The sequence below is a fragment of the Marmota monax genome, unplaced genomic scaffold, assembly GCF_021218885.2.
Source record: "Marmota monax isolate L192 unplaced genomic scaffold, Marmota_monax_Labrador192_F-V1.1 WCK01_AAM20220418_F8-fsc00076, whole genome shotgun sequence".
NCBI lineage: Eukaryota > Metazoa > Chordata > Mammalia > Rodentia > Sciuridae > Marmota > Marmota monax.
The window spans coordinates 3,254,794-3,269,785 of record NW_026692843.1 but is presented as its reverse complement, the minus strand read 5'-3'; the positions used below and the strand labels follow the sequence as shown (position 1 = coordinate 3,269,785).

Below are 14,992 nucleotides of genomic sequence, written 5' to 3'. Positions count from 1 at the left end.
GATTTTCAGTCTGTCTGGATGGACAAAAGCTTTAGCATTTTTATAAAATGTTAAGTTTATAGATTTAGGAAGAACTGATGTCTTTCTGAGAATAATTTTTTCTAGTAAATTTTTCTAATTATGCCTTTTCATTCACTTGCTCAAGTCTCCTTTTGTGGCTCTCAGTAAGGCCACTCTTGTGGCCTTGCACAGGTCTCAGGAAACTTCAGAAGTTCCTGAGATGTCTTCCTAGCATTTCACCTGGAACATTCCCTTCCTCTATCTTCTGACTGATTACCAGTTCGTATGTATGAGTTATCTTATTAGTCATTTCACTGTCTCTTCATCACAATCATGCTATTTGGCATTGAAAAAGTACATGGAACACATACACAATAATGCAACAATCAAGCATGAGCTATGAATCGGCCATCAGAACACACACAGGGGATCTACGTGTACATTACCTTATCCCTTTCACTTACCCCTCAAAGATAACACTGCCATCGATCTTGTATTGATTATTCCCATAATTCTAAAAGTGATCTAACATATATGGATCCTATGTAGTTTTGCTGATACATTTTAAAAATGGACTAAATTTTGTTATTTCCCGAGACTTGCCGTTTCAGTAAGAGTCATTACTGAGATATACCAAGTTGCAAGTAACCAGCTCAATTTTCCACTGCCATACAAGACATGTCCCAAATTTAAGAGGGCTTCTGCTCATGATCTTTCAATTTCATGATGGTGAGAGGGTAATGTACATTCACTGGAAACCATACCTTGGATTTTGATTTGATATTTTCCTGGGCTTGACATATGCTAACTGATACTTTGTCACCCAGCAGGGCAGCTGCAGTGAGCCACAAACCCCAATCAGCCATGCAGTCACAAGGGAAAACAACCGTGCTGTGCTGCTACACTCTGATGTTTGGTAGTTCTGTGTATTAAATGCACTTTCAACTTCCTATGGAGTTATCTGTGTGCATTCCATCATGTGAATTTACAGTAATTTATTCAGCTATTCTCCTGACAATGGTCATGTCGTTACCCCCCGTTTTTTGCTACTACCAACAGGACAGCTGTGAACATTCATGGTCTCCTGGTTCCACACACAAGAGTTTTTTTTTTTTTTTTTTTTTTTTTTTTTTTTTGGTCTAGGCTTAGTAGTGAAATCTGTTGGTCTATAAGTACACAAATATTTAGCCTTATGAGATAATGCCAAATTGTTTCTCAAAAAGATTATATTTCTTAATTATTGTCAATCCTGTAAATGAAAAATGGAATCTCATTGTGGCTTAAATTTCTTTACCAAAGAGACTGCTTGTGATATTTATTTACAACATGTTCTCTCTCCTGTGAGATGTCCATTGTCTGCACATTGTTTTTCCACTGAGTTTATTGTTTTTATTCATGGGAGGTCTTCATTTACTCTGGAATCTAATCCTTTGTCAGATATGTTGCAAATGTGGAGTTTCTACAAGGCTGTGGCTCCTATTTCAAAACAAACTAATTGCTGGTGGCACATTAACCTTCCTCATTACTGTTTTAGAGCCTAAAGCTGACTGCTTCCATTTCTTTCCATAGTCTGGTGGTTCTCTTTCAGAAAGGAGTAGGTCTGGGAAAGTATCATCCACTTCCTGTGAGCCCAGCAACTCAGGAGTCATAGCCAGGACCTACCTTTTCGGTAATAGAAGAGAAGGTCCTTCCAAATACCTCATTTTCCACAGTTTTGGAAGCAGAGTTCTATTAATTTTTAACAAGAACATATCACTTAATAATGATTTGTCACTTCTCTTGGATTTTCCAGCTAAATATTCATAATATCTCTAAACAATAAAAAAAAATCTCTTATTTTATTTCTATTTTTTTTTCTCTTGTCTATTTGAGCTACTACCACCCAAGTACAAAAATAAATAGTGACATCAGGTATTATTTTCCTGACCCTGTCTTTAATGAGAATGATTCCAGGTGTTGATGTCTCAAATCACGATGCTGGCATTTAGAAGAACATACGTAACTGTCATATAAAGGAATCATCTGTATGTTCCTGCTTCATTTAAAAGTGTTTAGAACTGGGAAGGATTTTGACTTTTATCAAATGCCTTTTCACCATTCTTTTGATACTTTGAATTATTAACAGATTTGCTACTAGGGAACTATCAATGACAAATGGTAAATTAGTATCCTTAATGAAAAAAAGATGATCATTAGGTACTGCATGAAAACATTTGAAATGTCCTGAATTCACTTTCCAAATCCCCATTTCATAGATTTCAAACCCACAGAAAGATTCAAAAACAGTGTAAAAATTTAGTCCACGAGCAGTGGTGCACACATGTTATCCAAGCTGATTAGGAGGCTGAGGCAGGAGGATCTCATGTTCAAAGCTAGCTTCAGCAATTAAGCAAGGTCCTAAGCAACTGTCTCAAAATAAAAAATAAAAAATAAATTTAAAAGGAGCTTGGGATGTGGCTCAGTGGTTAAACACCCTGGGTTCAATCCCTGGTACCCATCCCCCAAATCTAAATGTTGCCACACTTGCTTTATGTGTGCATTTTATTTTTCATTGAATCATTTAAATGTAAGTTGCATACATCAGAACACTTCTTTAAACACTTTAGCATTAATCTTTTAAGAAGACGGAGAGTCTCCTACATAAGCCAATCCTACCCACAAAGTTACCTAATACTCCATATTCAGATTTCCCCCAATTATCGTAATTATGTCCTTGAAGCTAGGTTTTTTTTTCCTTCCTTGAACTGAAGGTCTAGTGAAGGATTGTGAACTGCATTTAGTCCCTTTATTCTAGAACAGATGTCCATTTTTGTTGTCTCTAATTACATTCATATTTTTAAGAGTACAGGCCAGTTATTTTATAGAATGTGTCACAGCTTGAGTTTGTCTGACTGCATGTTCACAATCAGCTCATATTGAGGATTCTTATGGTAAGGACACAGGTGTACCTCCTGTATACATCAGGTGGCACTTGATGTTGGCATGTTCCAGTATTAGTGATGCTAATTCATCACTTGATTATAGTGATTTTTGCCAGATCTCTCCACAGAAAGGTATGAATCATGTTCCAAATTTGGCCATTGGGAGACCCTCCACACTAGTTTCTGTCCCTTTGCAGCATATCCCTTTAAGCACTTCCTGGCTTTTCTGGCACACTGGATACTCTACAGTCACCTGTACTTTCTATGACCCACTACTGCAGCCATTCAATTCACTACTTCTTTTAGTGGGAAGTATATTTAGAAACTAAGATCTGGAAAGTTTGTTCATTCCTACTAGGGAGTCATTTATTATTTCTAGGACTTTCCAGTAGACTATCAGAATTTTCTTTTAATCCCGAGTTCATAGCAATCACTTAAATTCAAGTCCAACATGAAAATATTATTTTTTTCCTCCTTCCACATTTATATATTTCTTCTTCCAAAAGGATAATTCAATAAAGGTAAAAATGTGTTTGACTTAACACCAAAAAAAAAAAAAAAGACCCAAATAACCCAATTAATAAATTGACAAATTACTAGACACTTCTCAAAAGAGAAAATACAAATAGTCAACAAATATATGAAAAAATGTCATTAGCAATTATGACAATGCAAATCAAAACTACACTGAATGGTAGTCATCAAGAATAAAAAAATCAATAATACGCTGGAGAGGATGTGGAGAAAAAAAACACTTTTAAACTGTTTGGGGGATTTTAAATTAAAACAACCACTATAAAAATTAGTATGGAGTTTCCTTAAAAGATTAGGAATGGGATCACCATATGACCCAACTATACCACTCTTTAGTCTTAATCCTAAAGAATTAAAGTCATCATGCTATAGCAATACATCTGTACACATGCTTATAATAAGCAGCACAATTCACAAGAGCCAACTGTGGAACCAGCCCAGGTACCCATCAGTGGGTGAATGGATGAAAGAAATGTGATATATATACACACAACAGACTTTTATTCAACCATAAATGAAAATGAAATTATGACAATTGCAGGAGAACGGATGGAACTTGAGAACATTATACTAAGCTAAGGAAGCCAAACTCACAAGGTCAAGGATCTTAAGTTTCCTCTCATATGTAGAGGCTAGAGAGGAGAAAGGAAAGGAAAGGTGGGAGGAGTAGGGGCAGGATCTCATGAAAATCAAAGGGAGATCAGTAGAATAGAGGAAAGGGACCAGGAAGGAGGAGAGAGGAAAAGGAGGAATATTGGGGAATGATATTGGCCAAATTATATTGTTATATCATGTGCATTATGTACAACTATAGTGCACCAATCAAAACTGTGGAAAAATAAAATGTGTTTAAAAGTTAAATGAATTGTTGTTCTGTGTGATTTTTTAACGATCTGGCAAAAACAGGTACTCTTATTTACACTTATATTTTTAGGGTTTTTTCCCAAACTTTTAAATTTTATGTTTTAAATATGTAAAATATTACACGGCTTAACTTCATATTGTGCTTTTACAGGTACCTTTTAGTTTCACTGTCTTAACTTTCTCTTCAACCTTATTCCTGTTCACCTCATGTTGTGTTTTGTATCATTAGTCTTTGATTTATATTCTTTTGCTTATTTTTGTGAAGTAGTATATACATGTACACAAAAGGTGTCACTACACTTTTACTTCTTACTTTTCTGCTTCATATATCATAGCAAAACAGTTCACAACAGCTCAGGGATTGTCTTTTTTTTTTTTCATTTTAATATAGTTGCATGGTCACCACTGTGAACATACTATAGTTTATTGAACCAGAATCCTACTTATGGGAAGGACCTAAAATCGTAGGGTGCATACATGAAAATCAAAATTGATAGAGGTCTTTCCAAATCTGATGATAATTATAAAAATTTACTTAATATCCAAACCAAAATGTGTAGCAGATCCTGTTCTAAGCTGTCAATAATATAAATCAAATTGCAATGAAAATTGAAACTACAAGATACCATTAAACAGTCACTGGAAAGTCTAAAAGTAAAAGAACGGAAAATATCAAGTGTCAGTGAAGATGTGGAGGGAATCAGATTCTCATGCACTGCAGGGGAATGCCCTTTAGCAGTATCTGACAGTCATATGCAAAATTGCATAATCCAACAATTCCACTCTTAGGTATATATTCAACAGAAATATGTATGCTCATCAAAAAGACATGAACTATAATACTCATAATAGTAGTATCTATACTTTCCAAAACCTGGAAACTACCCAGATGTCAGTTAACAGTAGAGCAGGCAAATAAATGGTGGTCTATTCACACAATGAGATGGCAATGAGGGGAAGAATCTTCCTCTCTGTACAACAATATAGATGAATCTTAATGTTAACTTGGGGAAAACAAGCCAGATTCAAACAAGCACCTGGTCTATGGCTTCTCTTGTACAAAGTTCAAAAGCAGGAGCAACCAACCTGTGCTCTCAGGAGTCAGGGTGCGGTTATTCTGGTAGAAGTGGAGATGGAATCTGGAAGGGAACTCACTGGTTGCTCTGGAGGTGTGGCAAAGTTCTCCTCACTCTGGCTTTAGAGAACTTCAGGCAGGTTTACTTTGAGAAAATTCAGCAAGCCATACACTTACAATATGGACATTTTTCTGTGTATGGTTTACTTCAATTAAAAGTATGTTCAAATTTCACTTATGTAATAAAGAAAAAAAGGTACTGATAAATACCTGAAAACAGATTAAAGGACTATAACGGAAGCCAAGATGACTAATTTAGATTAAAAAATACCAAATTTAAATTGTAAGCTCAAATTTATAGCCTTGTAAAGTCTGGTGCCCAAGGTTTAAAACTAATATGCATCTTGCATCCTATTCTCATGCTCTGTACATGTAACCTCCTGATGCTTTAAGGAGGTTCCCCATTTCCCTCTAGTTTGAAAACCTGCAGCCAAGCACACCACTACCTGCAGACAGTCTGATGCATGCAGAGCAGGTAAAGTAGGCAAGCCTGCCTCCTGCTGGGCCTCATTAGCTTGGAAAAAAATGCAGATATTATATAACACAGCAAGAAAATTATGTAAGAAGTCTAACAGTTTTAGGCTAAGGAAAAAAGTTTAATAACTATATTAATAGAAAAACTAAATTATCTTTCTATTCTGGCCACAGAAGTTATTACAAAATTGTTATATAAGGGCTGGGGATGTAGCTCAGTGGTAGAGCATCTGTCTAGCATGTGTGAGGCCCCCAGTTGGATTCCCAGCACCAAAAAGAAAAAAAAAAAATTGTTATATAAAAGGTGATATGACATGCAGCCAAAATAGTAGGAAAGTTATGAAAATATTTCTGGTGATCAGTTAGCAAATATTATTTTTCTGGTATTTGTGATATTTGTCATTTATAGTTTAATTGGTTGTTCTTTTCATGATTTTAAATAAATACATACCTTTATAATCAATTTTGTGTTTACAATTTAGATTTTTTTTTCCTCAAGGACAATTCTTAAGGAATTGTTTCAGAACCACAAAGCATTGATTATCCCTGAATGGGATTTATTTCACAGCAAGACTTCAATTTCTCACCATGGCAAATGAGAGATAGCAGGTCTGTGATCTATGTTCCACCCAGCAACTAAGAACGGAAGCTAATTTGGGAAGTCATCTCATGTGCATTCGTCTACATCAAAGGACATCGGACTGGGGCTAAGCTATGGGGCACAGCAGTGAGCAAACAGACAGGGCCCCCACCTTCCCGAAAACCACACTTCAGGAGACAGACACACGGAGCTGATAATCCCTTTACAAACTAGGATCAATGCAGCAACAGAGGGTTATGGACGGCCAGAGTGAACAAGGGAATGGATCCCAGGGAAGAGACTTCCCCGGCCCTCTGCCGGAGTGGGACACCTCTGGCGAAACAAGCAGCGGGGGGAGAGGAATTCTGCCCAAGCCCCCATAGATGGGTCCAGGGACGCAGACAGCACAGCCTCCACCAGGCCAGGCTGCAGCACCTAGGGTCCTGGCCGCTCGCTCGCTCGCTCGGCAGGCCCAGGGCAACAGGCCTGCCAGGCAGCGCCACTAAGGGGCAACTGCAGCAGGAGCCTATGGTCGCCCAGCGTAGGCGGCTGAGCCGCGCGGGTTTTGCACAGAGCTTAAGCCCCGCTAAATGAACCGATGGCTCTCATCATGCACTCCTCCCCGCACCCCGCAGTGGGCTTCCGCCTTGGTTCTGGGACCAGACTTTCTTCCTTCGGGACAGAAATTCTAACTACAGCTCATTCCCGGGAAATCGACACCTCGAAGCCTTCTCTGCTTGCACAACATCGCCACCTACTGCCCGCAGGGAGTCCCTCGCAGCCCCGTCTGTCCCAGTCCTACCCAGCCTTCCCAGGTAGATGCTGGGAGGTATTTACATGTGGCAAACTGTAAGAAAAGGTAAGTAATCAAAAGCAAAATAACTTTCAATTATGAAAATAGTTCTCCTACTGCGTTATCAGAGCCACTTCAGTGAAGAAATTAACAGTTTAATTCTAAAACCTTAAATACAAGCACAATTTTAACTCTTTTTTCAACTGTACTGCCTTATAATGAAGTTATTTAACTCATTCCTCCACTACCTTATAAACACCTTAAGAGCAAGGACTTACTCTTCTTATTCCTAGAATCAAACAAAATGTAGACAAATCAAACAAAGCAACCACAGAAAGGGCCAGAAACACGTCTACGTATGTATGGTGTGTGGTTTATAATGAAGGTGACATAGTAAAGACGGTCACTTCAATAAACAGTGTCAAGTCAACCAGTTAGTGATAGAAAAAAATACTCCTCTATATCATGCATAAAAAACAATCCCAGATAGATTATAGACTATATGTGGAAAGATTCCTAAAATGCATCATAGGATATCTTCATAACCTTAGGTTAGGCAAAAAGTGGTCACAAAGAACACCAAAAACATTATTTATAAAGGAAAATATTGTTCTGGTTGTGGTAGTGTACACCTGTAATTCCAGAGGTGGAGGCAGGAAGATCACAAGTTGAAGGCCAGCCTCAGCAACTCAGTGAAACCCTGTCACAAAAATCAAAAAAAGATCTAGGGATGGAGCTCAGTGATAGAACACCCCAGGTTCAATCCAGAGTACCACATACACATACAAAAGAATACTCTTAAAGGAAAAGACTGATAAAATAGACTATATTAAAATTATTTTTATTCCAAAACAGAAACCTTAAGGAGAGTGAAAAAAAAAAAAAAATCAAACCACCAGGAAGAAGAAAATATAATCAAAGAACTTTAATCTAAAATATATTTAAGAATTCCTACAAATCAATTAAAAAAAAAAAAAGACAAGCCACCCAATAGGAAAGTTACCCAAGAAACTTGAATAGGCATTTCCCAAAAGAATATGACCAAATGGCCAATATTAAATATATGAAAAGATGCTTGGCCTAATTAGGCAAAGAAATTCAAATTACAAACACTAGAAGATAGTACTACACACCCTCCAGAATGCCTAAATCAAAATTTAAAATTCTTAAAAAGCTGACATAATATGATTATGTAAATATTCACTAGCTGCTAGTGAACGTGTTGATGTGCCCACTCTGGTAAATTTTTAGCAGTATCTTAGAGTCAAACATACATAAACCCTGTGGAGCACTTCCACTCCCCAGTATATATCCAATAAAATACACACAATTGCACCAAAAGTTAAGTACAAGAAAGTCCATAGCAGATGACTTACGATAGACCCACAGGTCTCCCTAGCAGGAAGGACAACATACAGTGGGACAAAGTACACAGCAGTGGATGAGCCAGCCACTGCTCTGTCAACACCATGGGCATGTCTCACAGCCTAATGTCAGGAAAGAAGCCAGACCCAGGAAAGCAAGATTCTGTTGCTAAAGGGCAAAGGTCGTCTGAGAAGCCCTGGTAGGCAATACCTTTGGGCAGAAGCAAGCATGGCAACTGGGAAACATAGCCAGGCTTCTGGGTTGCAGTCAATGTTCACTTATTGTTTTTAATTATGAAAATTGAGTTGTATTTTAATAATCTGTACACTTAATATCTTACACAAATAAAAAGTTTTAAAGTATAAGAATGAAATAAAGGCAGTTTAATATGCACAAAAATTAAGAGAACTTACTCAGCAGACCACACTAAATAAGAATTCCAGGCAGGAATAGAATGATCCCAAGTGGAAGGTATGAGATACAAGAAATGAAAAGCAGAAAACAATAAAATGAACATGTGGATGTGCTGGTCAGTTTTTTGTCACTATGACAAAATACCTCAAGACCCATGTGAAGGAGGGAAAAGCCTGTTTGACTTACAGTTTAGGTTTCAGTCCACAGTCTCTTGGCCCCATGCTTTGGGCTTGTGGCGAAGCAGAACACCATGGTGGTGAGTGTGCAGCAGAGTGAAATCCCTTACCTCCTGGCCTGGAAGCTGCCAGAAAGAGGAAGGAACCAGAAACCAGATATAGTCCCCAAGGGCACACCCTGAGGACTCATCCTCTTCAACTAGGTCCCACCTCCTACAGTTTCTAACACCTCCCAATAGTCCATTCAGATGTGAATCTATCAATGGCTTAATCCATTGATGAGGTTAGAGCCAAACACTTCCCAAAAGCCCTACCTCTGAATATTGCTGCACTGGGGCCAAGACTTTAGCACATGACTTAAGGGAGTACTCCAAATCCAAGCCATGATTGTAGATAAAGTAAAAACTAAATATATAAATAATAGAAGTAATATCCCATCAGATAAAATGAAAGTCTGTCAAAACACTTGATGGGGCTGGGTTGTGCCTCAGTGGTAGAGTGCTTGCCTGGCATGTGTGAAGCACTGGGTTCGACTCTCAGCACCACGTGTAAATACATAAAGGTCCATTGACAAATTTATTATTTATATTATATATAAATAAAATTTTTAAACAACTGGATAGACCTTAAGAGATTTCTGCTAACTGAACAAAAGTCAATCTCTAAGTGCTGAATTCTGTATCATTTCATTTGTATGTGTTCTCGAAGTGACAGAATTATAGAGATAAAGAGCAAATTAACAGTTTCCAGGAGTGAAGGAGAGAAGGAGAGAAAAATTGCAGGTGAGAAAAGGTATCATGAGGGATCCTTCGAATAGAATTGTGGGCGTCTTGGTGGTGGTGGTATATCTGTGTAACCACATGTCATAAATGAGCACAGAGAGGACGGCGAAATCTGAGTAGTTGGTGAGTGTATGAATGTCAGTGTCCTGGTACGACACTATGCTATCCTTACACAATGACTTTGGGAGAAACTGAGCAGAGGATATCTGGAATCTTACCTAAAATTATTACATAATTTTATTATTTTGGTACTAAGGATGGAACCCCTGGGTGCTTTACCAGTGAAATATATCCCTAGTACTTTTTGTTTATTTTGAGGCAGTGTCTTTCCAAGTTGCCCAGACTGGCTTACAAACTTGTCATCATCCAACCTCAACCTCCCAAGTCACTGGAATTACAAGCATGTACCACTCTGCCCAGATTCTTTATATTACTTCCTGCAATTTTATGTGAATCTACAATTTTGTCAAAATAAAAAGTTTAAAATAAATTTAAAATAGACTACAAAAGCATAATTCGAGAGGAATTAATTGTAAAGTTCTTATATCACCCAGAAAATAATAAACTAAATTTACACTCTCATAGCTTAAGTATGCATGTTGAAATTAGGAGGACACTAACAAAGACTTCCAAATGACTAGAGAAGAAAACCTAAAAGAAGGCAAAACATGTGAAAACGAGTAGGAGAAATAGAAAGCACAAAACAAGGTGATACAAACACATACGCACATACATTTGCACCCATCAGTCATACAACCATACATAGTGTTCCAGTATGTCAGGATACATAATAAATGCAAATGGACTAAGTAACCCAGTTTAAATTATTAAATGATCTAAATCCAATTACATGTTGTTTATGAGTTATATTTGAAATGTAAGGATACAGAATTGTTTAAAGTGAAAGATGTGAAAAAAAAAAAATATATATATATATATATATTGAATTCAGTGCAGAGTCTTACCAAAGTTACCATAGCAATATTAATCAGACATAAAATTGAAAGTAATCCTAAATGGAGGGAAACATTTTGATAATAGTCCAAATCACAAAGATATTTTTTGATATAATATGCATGCAAATACAGCTTCCAAAAGCAAAGGATGACAAAAATATAAGACAGACAAATCCACAAATATTTCATTTACATATTTCTCAATAAACAAAGTATAAAGATGATTAAGAAGGATGAATACAGTAACAAAATTTGGAAAAAAAAAGACTCAATTGGACATAAAAAGAACACAAGATCCCTTAATAATTGCAGATCATACTTCAAGAAAATGTGAAACAATTTCAAAAATTAACCACATACTTGAGTGTTTAAGCAAGTAACAAATTTCAAAGATGTGAAATAATAGATTGCAAATTCTGATAAAAACACAATGAAGAATGGGAAATGAAATGCTAATTAGAAAGACTATGTGTTTAGAAATTGAGAAATATCATCCTAAATAGCCTACAGCTCAAGATAAAATTAGAAAAATTTCACTATAATAATCATCAATTCCTAAAGTGTAATTGCCTAATCTTACACAATTATACCCAAGGACCAAGAAACAAATCACAATGTGCTCTACAGTAGACCTTCTACCTCCAGGAGTGGAATCTAGAATAAATCCTCAAAATGTGTAATACCTTCATGGAGAAAATCGTGCAATTTTGAAATATACCAAAGATGATGTAATAAAAGGGGGAGATAAGAGAATCTCATGAATCAGAAGATTCAACATTGTAAAGTTCTCCCAAAAATGACCTGTGTAATCCCAATAGATATCCCAACCAGTTTTATGAAACCCAATAATCATTTCTAAACTTATGCAAAATAGCCAAGACCAAGGAAGAAGAAGCAGGGAAGTTGATATATTTGCTGAATAATGAATAATTAGAAGGTCAGCAAAATTAGTATGTGCCACTAAGCCAGAATTTCTAAAGCACCACAGAAGAACAATGGGAAGCATCTATAAGCACTGTTTCAAGATAAACACAGATGTTTAAAAAATGTAGTAGAAACTGATTTTTAAATAGATCTAGGACCTCTTTAAAAAGAAAGAAAAGAAAAAGAGGTCGTAATCAAAAGGCCTCACCTAATTTCATGAAGCGTTCATCTACTAAAGATTCAGGTTAATTTGCAAAACCAATCATGGGTGCAACTGATATGTCACCGCTGAGACAGCAGGATCTCAGGGCTCTTCCCAGCTCAACAGGCACAGTGGGAGAGCCCAACCTCTGACATATTCTCTATTTATGATCATTGTTTTTTTTTTTTTAACAATTTGTCGGCCCTACTCATAAATCACAGAGAAGCAGAAGTATTTATGTGGCCTTCTGCCAAAAACAACCTTTCCAGAGTATTTGCAGTTATTACTAGGATTATGCCAGGAGACAGACTAGTACAAGTTTTCTAAACAAGGAAAACATTTACAGCAATAAAGAAAAAGCTTCCCCAAGTTTCCTACTTAATAAATCTAGTGAACTGTGCTGAGCAACATAAATTCACCTGGACACTGAGGGACAGCTGGAAGGAAGCATTTAATCCAAAGTCTCATCTACCTCACAAAACTAAACTAACTGTCCTTATAGTTCTGGAAGACCCAATGACCACAGAAGAGAAGATTTAGTCTATATCAGAAGTCCAGCCAAAACAAAAAGCACAATGTACAGGCCAAACAATTGCTAATTTCTTAGCATAGTATATCATGTTTCTTCACTGTAGCCTAAAATTACATTTGTGTGACAATGCCCCCCAGCAAGGGGACAAAATAGACGCAGCAGGTTAAAGCACCCAAGAGGAGAGAGAGAGTGCAAAAGACAGAAGGGATGTCCCATGCCCAGGTTTTATTCCTATATTATTATACACGATTCTCAGTGTCCTTTGAACTAAGGAACTAATATTGATTATAATATTAGCAAAATCTATAGTCTACTCATTTAAAAAATCACAATAAAAATTTCAGAATTTCCAGAATCATTACAGTCAGAAACAAGGAATCAAGACTGTACTCTCCCAAGAGAATGAATACAATTATCAAAGTAAAATCACCTAGCTTTGGAGTTGGTTAAAAATCAGTCAGAAACAAACCTCAAACATAAAATAATCAAATTCAGGGGGAAAAAAGAATCACCTGAAGGTATCATGATCGGCTAGGTTTACACATCTTTGATCCAATTCAAATTCTTTGTATCCCACAAAAATCCAGTCCTTTCTAAAAGTCACAGTTGGTGTTTGACAATGGGACAGCAGCAACCCCCCTAACTAGCTTGAAGGCTAGCAGGTCTTGACGTCCATGTAGTTTAAAGATGAAAAATCCTCCCCATCCCTCTAAAGATGTGCAGATGGGTCATCAGAGATTCACAGAAACATTCTCACCTCCAGGAGGTATTTCCTAGTGTTTGCATTTGACATTAAATACTTCCCCAGAATAATGATATTAAAAGTTAGCTCCTTACTGAATATTTTCTGTGGCAAAGGGTAGCTGACCTCTAGTTCCTTCAGTGGACTAAAATTTATGTATATCCCAGATTTCCATTTCATCTATTTCATTCCTATTGATTTACCTTTTAATTATAAGCTGACTGAATCTATCCCAGCAATCTTTAGTTGGTCTTTATGACTTTAATTCTATTGGTTATTTCATATAGAAATGGGGTAAAAAGAATACACAATTTAACAGTTTTTTATAAAGGCCTGCATCAAAGCAGTTGTGACTCTTTGGGCGAACAGAGCCTCTCTGAACCTCAGTTTCCTCATCTGTGAACTAGGGATATTTTCTATGCAAGATTATTTTAAGAAATGATGCCATGCTCAGTGGTGCATGCCTATAATCCCAGCAGCTTGGGAGGCTGAGGCAGGAGGATCAAGAGTTCAAAGCGAACTTCAGCAATTTAATGAGGACCCCAGCAACTCAGTGAGACCCTGTGTCTAAATAAAATATAAACAAGGGTTGAGAATGTGGCACAGTGATTAAGTGCCCCTGGGTTCATCCCCGGTACAAAAAAAAAAAAAAAAAAGAAAGAAAGGAAGGAAGAATTGATAAAATGCACATAAAGCACTTAGTAATTAACAGGTGCTGAAATAAGTAGTTCTTTAAAATTCCATCATAGTAAAATATACATAGCATGAGATTTACCATTTTTACCATCTTTGAGTGTACAGTTCAGTGGCATTAAGTGTGTATATATCATTGCGCAGCCATCACTACTATTCAACTCTCAAACTTTTCTGTCATCCCCAACTCAAACTCTGTAAAATAGTTAAAAATAGCCACTGAATGGTTAAAAAAAATCCTTTTCTGACAGGAGGGAGATAGCCATACAGACATCATCAGGAACTAAATTCACCAGAGAGACTGATTTGTCTAGATTCTAACAACACCATGTAAGTTTTGAGAAGTACCAGAGCAACCAGTTTTGCTTCTTGACCTGGACTTTCCAGTGGACTTTATGATCACCTGATTTGCATCAGTTTCTAGCAGTAGAATTGCCTCAATCTTGTTTATCTCCCTCCAAGATCTCTAAGCAGCACCGACCCACTCCTCCCTGTAGCTAAAAGCCCAGGACCACCATTCCTCCACGGATGCTTGTGTGCTCTACCTGACCTGTGCTTTCCAATCTTCAGCTCTATTCTGCACCTAAAGAAAACTGGCTTTGCTTATATTTTAACCTTATCTATGATTTCTTGGTTTAAATTTCCCCATTAGACATGGTACTGCATTCCTTCTGCCCCAGAACCCCAGGCTACCTCCATGTACTTTCTGCTTCTAGCTAATCTAGGTGCCTCGTATTTAATGGAACTGTGTGTAGGGCAGGAAAAATATGCTTTTCCTCTACCCACCTGAATTCTCAGCTGTGACTCCTCTAACCAAATGCAGATTAACAAGAAAAAAGTCAACAATTTAATGTAAATTTTGCATGACATAGTCCTCATGAGGAAACGCCACAGGGCCAGTATTG

General features: G+C 37.1%; 1 protein-coding gene across 7 annotated transcripts in view; it reads right to left on the bottom strand.

Moving 5' to 3' along the window:
* Fank1 (fibronectin type III and ankyrin repeat domains 1) overlaps positions 1–14,992 on the bottom strand; it is a 79,910-nt gene that overhangs the window by 52,569 nt on the left and 12,349 nt on the right. The window contains exon 1 of one of the 7 annotated variants that reach the window (XM_058580738.1): positions 9,267–10,870. The exons of 2 other annotated variants lie outside the window; for them this stretch is intronic. Coding sequence is in view for 3 of the 5 variants with exons in the window: in XM_058580737.1 (XP_058436720.1) it covers positions 8,678–8,778 (101 nt within the window). In the remaining 2 variants the exon portion in view is untranslated. 4 more of the 7 variants (XM_046448885.2, XM_058580737.1, XM_046448887.2 and 1 more) reach the window with 4 other exon arrangements.